General features: G+C 34.6%; 1 protein-coding gene across 1 annotated transcript; it reads left to right on the top strand.

Annotated features, from left to right (window-relative positions):
• The first annotated feature begins 220 nt into the window (after positions 1-220).
• LOC111919927 (IQ domain-containing protein IQM1) lies at positions 221-3,321 on the top strand. Its single transcript, XM_023915477.3, has 7 exons — positions 221-624; positions 950-1,441; positions 1,574-1,754; positions 1,853-2,029; positions 2,120-2,350; positions 2,440-2,541; positions 2,627-3,321. Exons 2-7 carry the CDS (start codon positions 966-968, stop codon positions 3,080-3,082), a joined length of 1,623 nt encoding a protein of 540 aa, XP_023771245.1. The 5' UTR covers positions 221-624; positions 950-965; the 3' UTR covers positions 3,083-3,321.
• Positions 3,322-6,000: the final 2,679 nt, after the last annotated feature.

Here is a 6,000-nt window from a genome sequence, read left to right as displayed (position 1 = left end):
GTTTTATATTAATTCATGTGTTTTCCATTCTTTAGGCTTTTCAAATAAATTTTCATGTTAATTATTTTATTCATTTTATCCAATTGAAAAAAACAGTAACCACAATAATACGTAAATATTCACTCAGTGTCCCCCACATAAATTTGATAGTTTTTGATCTTTCATGGAACCTCATAAATGGCTTGCTTTCTTTGACCATTCTTTCTCCCATCTTTCAAGATTTATATATATACATATACATATACGTATATATATCTCCATCTTCAAATCCATACACAGATAAAGAGCCAAAAGAGGCAAACTTTCTACAATATCTAAAGTGCATTCCAAATTCTAAAGCGTTGAATCATCAAAAACGTGCACCTAGGTTTGAATTTTGATTCACATAACTCAGAATCAAATCAAACTACTTATAAAAAAATTCTTTGGTCAATCTTTTGCACAATTTAAAAAATTCAAAGACGTGTATTATATAATTTCCACAAGGGGTTTCGTATAAATAGGCAAGGGTGAGAGGTTGTCATTCTCATCATCAATTCATCAGTCATACAAGCAGGAAACAAGACCTTCAACTCTATTTTCTTTATTCAAGAACAAAAGAAACATAACCAGTGTTTACAAAAGGTGAGTATTTTTAGTTTTAATTTCTGGGTTTGATTCATTTTCGCTAATAGTTTAGTGGTTGTTCTTCGTTTTTTAATTGGCTCCCATGATTTGCTGAAAAAGTTGTATCTTTTTGAAAGGAGATGTGTGTTTGCTTGTGTTTGTTTTTTGTTCTTTATTCTTATGCCACTTGGGGCTGTGTTATCGTCTTCAGCGAATTTGGGTTGATTTGTTCAATTATTACATGTATAGACGAAAAAAAGTTTGTCTCTTTGTTCAATTATTTGACATCTTTCTGTTCTTGACATCAATTTAAAAACTAATTAATTATGTTAAAATCTTGCAGGTGATCTTTAACTGTTATGGGTTTATCCTTGTCACTGTTATCATCAGCCTGGGAAGTAATCTTGAGACATGGTTTCTTAGATCTACCTTACGATCTTGATAACCTCGAAAACCGATTACGAACCAATAGTTTCAAAAAACCCGAATCAGAATCCGAATCCGAACGAATCTCAAAAACCTCTACTGATTCACAAGATTCAAGTCCTAGAAGTAAAAGAAGGAACTCAATCAGTTTAAAGAGCTGTGAACCATTAAAGATCATGCTTGAAACCACCCTTTCATTCAAGAACTTGGTTCATGACATTAGAAAACCCGAACCCGAGAACCCGAATCATGAAACGGGCACAAACCTCCTCCCTGAACCTGCTGTGTTCTTTTCGCCAAGGCCAGTTAGTGAGCTCAACGATGCAGCTACTAGAGTTCAGAAAGTATACAAGAGTTATCGAACTCGAAGAAACCTAGCCGATGGTGCTGTTGTCGCTGAGGAACTATGGTTAGTTTTCTAGACTTCAACTTGTCCAAAATGTAGATACAGTTTGACTTTTGAAATTGCGAAGGTCAAACTATTCGTGTTTAGTTAGTTTTTTTTTTTGAAACATATGATGATGATGTGTTGCAATTGCAGGTGGAAAGCTTTGGATTTTGCTGCTTTAGATCGAAGCTCGGTGTCTTTTTTCAACGTCGAGAAACACGAAACCGCAGTTTCACGGTGGGCCCGGGCTCGCACTAGGGCTGCTAAAGTCGGAAAGGGTCTGTCAAAGAACGAAAAGGCTCAAAAACTCGCCTTGCAACATTGGCTCGAAGCTGTAAGCATCCAAACACCCAGTCAACTTTTCCTTTGTTGGATTTTTATCAAAACTTTTAAAGATTTGCTCATAATCAATCGATCTTCTTCGACTTGCAGATTGACCCACGCCATCGTTATGGCCACAACCTGCACATTTACTACGATCTCTGGTTCGAAAGTGAAAGCTGCCAACCTTTCTTCTACTGGTTGGACGTCGGAGATGGTAAAGAAGTAAACCTCGAGAAGTGTCCGAGGGCTCATCTACAGCGTCAATGCATCAAATACTTGGGACCTGTAAGTGATCTCATTCCAATTTCCACGATCAATTTGTGTCCAAAACATGTAAATTTTCCATTTGTTAATTAACAATCTTTTTTTCAACAGAACGAAAGGGAAGCATATGAAGTTATTGTTGAAGGCGGGAAGCTTGTTTTCCGGCAAACTGGTTTACTTTTGGAAACCATCGAGGGTTCCAAATGGATCTTTGTCCTAAGCACCTCAAGAAACTTGTACGTTGGTCAGAAGAAGAAGGGCCTTTTCCAGCATTCCAGTTTTCTAGCAGGTGGTGCCACCACAGCCGCCGGACGATTAGTCGCACATGGCGGTGTTCTCGAGGTACAACTCGTTAATGCGTGTTTTCACTCAAAGATTCGGGATTTATGATTTATGTTTGTAAAACTCACTTTTTCCGGTTGATTTTTCAGGCTATTTGGCCATACAGTGGTCACTATCTCCCGACGGAAGAAAATTTCAGGGAATTCATTAGCTTCTTAGAGGAAAATCATGTTGATCTCACGGATGTAAAGGTATATTTACATATCCAATTTGTATGCATTAAATACTTGTATATTTTGTGCAGCATTTGGATTCTGATTACAACTTTTAATGCAGAGATGTTCGGTTGACGATGATAATGTCAGCATCGGCTTTTCATTTAAGGTAGACGAACCTAAAACCGAACCTGAACCCGAATCAAAACCTAAACCACTTGTTATTCCGCATCAAGAACCCATTGACATTCTTCGTACACCTACCAATGTTGAGCGTACAAGTGCACCAAGCATGGGTGTCAAAGCGAGCCCGATGCATTATAATTTGGCTAATCGTCTATCATGCAAGTGGTCATCCGGAATCGGGCCCCGTATCGGTTGCCTTCGGGATTATCCAGCTGAGCTACAATCTCGAGCCCTAGAACAAGTCAACTTATCTCCTCGGGTTGTTCCTGGGAACTTTGCAAATTATGGCCCGATCCCATCTCCAAGGCCAAGCCCAAAGGTTCGGCTCTCACCACGGCTTTCATACATGGGACTACCGAGTCCTAGGACTCCCATAGCTGCCACTAGCTAAGCTAACAGAGTTAAGAATTTATAACTTGAAAAAATAAATAAAAGTGTGGGTTCTATATAAATAGAGATAGGACCTACAACCATAACCTTGACTATCGATTTTTTTTTCTTTACTCTAGTTGACCTCCACTATTGTTGCATACGGTTTTTGGTAGTTGGGTTTTTGTTAGTCATATTATTTCATCTCTTTGTAAAGAAATCTGATAAATTTCTAATGAATAAAAGAATATTGTTGGTTTATTTTTTGTTCAAGTCACTGTACCACAGTGGACCTAACATAATAATAGAGTATGATCTTGAGATACAATAGTGGACCTAACATAATAGAGTATGATCTTGAGATATCTAATTAGGGTGAACACCGTATAAAAATCTTTTGAAACATAAAAAAGACATCTTTTTATAGTAGATATATTTTGAATATAAAAGACAACATAGCAATGTGGATCCCTTTTTAGAAGTAACTAATGAATTAAGGTTATTGACCAAAAAACTATTAATGGTATCCACAATCCATTGAAATTATTAATGGTATTCACAATGCATTGAACTTCATAGATAGAGTTGAATAAATTGTCACATCATTTTTCAACATTCACTTCAACTCAATCAATATTTTTTTATAATGCATTGAACTCTACAAAGTTCCATAAAAAGTTACAAAACCTAATTTATAGTAAGTGTTTTAAGATGAGAAAACTTTCATTTTTCTTATTGAACTCTAAATTCACTGAATGTCAAAGGTCACATCTCATTATGATAGAATTTCATTCATTGAATGACAACTAGACTTGTCACCTCATTCAACCCTCTCATTGAACTTACAATTATGGATGCTCTAAGTTTCATCTTATTTGGTAATAGATATCCTTTTGTACAATTTATGTCTTGAAGGAAAAAGAATATTTTCGGTTACAAGGATGACATAGCATGTCATATGACACTTTGATCTGTATATTCTTAGACATGACGTCAATGTGACTTTTCCTATCAAGACATTCAAGTTTTTATCGACCTTTGGGACTTTAAAAACAACTACCATCTACCACCATCAATTTTTAAGTTTTTTATATTAATGAAATATTGAAGTTTAATACTAGTAGTTTCACATATTTATCTATGTGTATCTGTGTTTGTTAAAATAAAAAAGGAGGTATTTAGTACAATAAGAAAAACGGTAAATATAAATAAATATACAAAGCCAAACTAAAAAAAATGAAAATTGAATAGGGGGAATGAGACCGAATCAGAAAACTGAAACCCAACCGAAAAAACAAACTCTAAAGTTTGAACTAAAGAAAACAGACAAATAGATCGCAAGTCCGAACTGATTTAGACCGGACAAAAACTAAAAAAAGGTTGTCAATGACCGGACCAAGATTTCCAAAAACTGTTTTAGCAAAGACTCAAAAAATATCGTACCAGTTCGGTACCCATTTTATATTTACTTTTATAATAAAGATAATGAATTTAAGTATTTTAGTAAGACTTAGGCCCCGTTTGATAGTTGCTGATCGAGAAAGTGCTGACTGAGAAAGGTCTGTCTCAGTAAGGAATTCTGACTGAGTAAGAAATCATGCTATTTGATTGAAAATCTGACTGAATGTGCTGACTGGTGCAAAATGACCATTTTACCCCGATGCTCTATACGTTTCTATGCAATATGAAGATAATAATAATAATAATAATAATAATAATAATAATAATAATAATAATAATAATAATAACGACGACGACAACAACAACAACAACAACAACAACAACAACAACAATAACAACAACAACAATAATAATAATAATAATAATAATAATAATAATAATAATAGACATTGATAATAATAATAATAATAATAATAATAATAATAATAATAACAATAATAATAATAATAATGTATAAAAAACTTCCAGCATAATAGACATTAAATATATTATTTTAGAAATAAAACACAAAAACCCATTCAGCTTGCTGGTAAACACCATCCCTTTTACAAGGGAGACCTAAGTTCTAATCTTGTAACCTTCATTAGCTATGAATTTTTATCCAAGCCAAGGGTACTATTGGAAACCCTCACTTTCTTTCTGGGTCAGCCATCTCCCAACTTCTTTCTCGGTCAGACCTTGCTTTCCAAGTCAGACGTCAAGAATTTATCTATCAAACACCTTTCGTCTGACCGAGTCAGCCAAAAATATCTGATTAAAAAGAATTAATTTTTTTAGGAGAGGCCTAATGGGTGGACAAATCCCAAGTAACAACTAAGTTGAGTCCGGGTCTCTCTAGTACTCTAGTCAAGAGTGTAGTCCACATAAATGAGGTAAAATGATCTACAACTTCCATCCTGGGTTTGAAAGATTGTTTTTGTAAGACTACAGGAGATGATGTCATTTTTGTCATATTTTTTTTACCGTCATGTAGGCTTTACGTTATATCGTTATCTACTTATATTTGTCACGCCTACATAAAACTTTTGGCTTTTTAGTAGAGGTGGTTTGTAAAGTTTGAAAATTAAAAAAAAAAAATCATAAAAAGTAACACATGATTGGTTGGTGGGTGAACTTGGCATATATAATGGGTGGACAAATCCCAAGTAACAACTAAGTTGAGTCCGGGTCTCTCTAGTACTCTAGTCAAGAGTGTAGTCCACATAAATGAGGTAAAATGATCTACAACTTCCATCCTGGGTTTGAAAGATTGTTTTTGTAAGACTACAGGAGATGATGTCATTTTTGTCATATTTTTTTTACCGTCATGTAGGCTTTACGTTATATCGTTATCTACTTATATTTGTCACGCCTACATAAAACTTTTGGCTTTTTAGTAGAGGTGGTTTGTAAAGTTTAAAAATTAAAAAAAAAAAATCATAAAAAGTAACACATGATTGGTTGGTGGGTGAACTTGGCACATATATGCCAAGTAAGATT

This window comes from Lactuca sativa, chromosome 8 (genome assembly GCF_002870075.4).
Source record: "Lactuca sativa cultivar Salinas chromosome 8, Lsat_Salinas_v11, whole genome shotgun sequence".
Lineage (NCBI taxonomy): Eukaryota > Viridiplantae > Streptophyta > Magnoliopsida > Asterales > Asteraceae > Lactuca > Lactuca sativa.
The sequence above is the reverse complement of the archived record's forward strand: the minus strand, read 5'-3'. Positions and strand labels throughout refer to the sequence as shown.

Excerpts from the sequence above, each read along its gene's own strand:
- LOC111919927 (XM_023915477.3), top strand. The coding sequence starts at position 966 with ATGGGTTTATCCTTGTCACTGTTATCATCAGCCTGGGAAGTAATCTTG. Across the intron at positions 2,351-2,439 it reads CACATGGCGGTGTTCTCGAG|GCTATTTGGCCATACAGTGG; the intron begins GTACAACTCGTT and ends TTGATTTTTCAG. Across the intron at positions 2,542-2,626 it reads TTGATCTCACGGATGTAAAG|AGATGTTCGGTTGACGATGA; the intron begins GTATATTTACAT and ends CTTTTAATGCAG.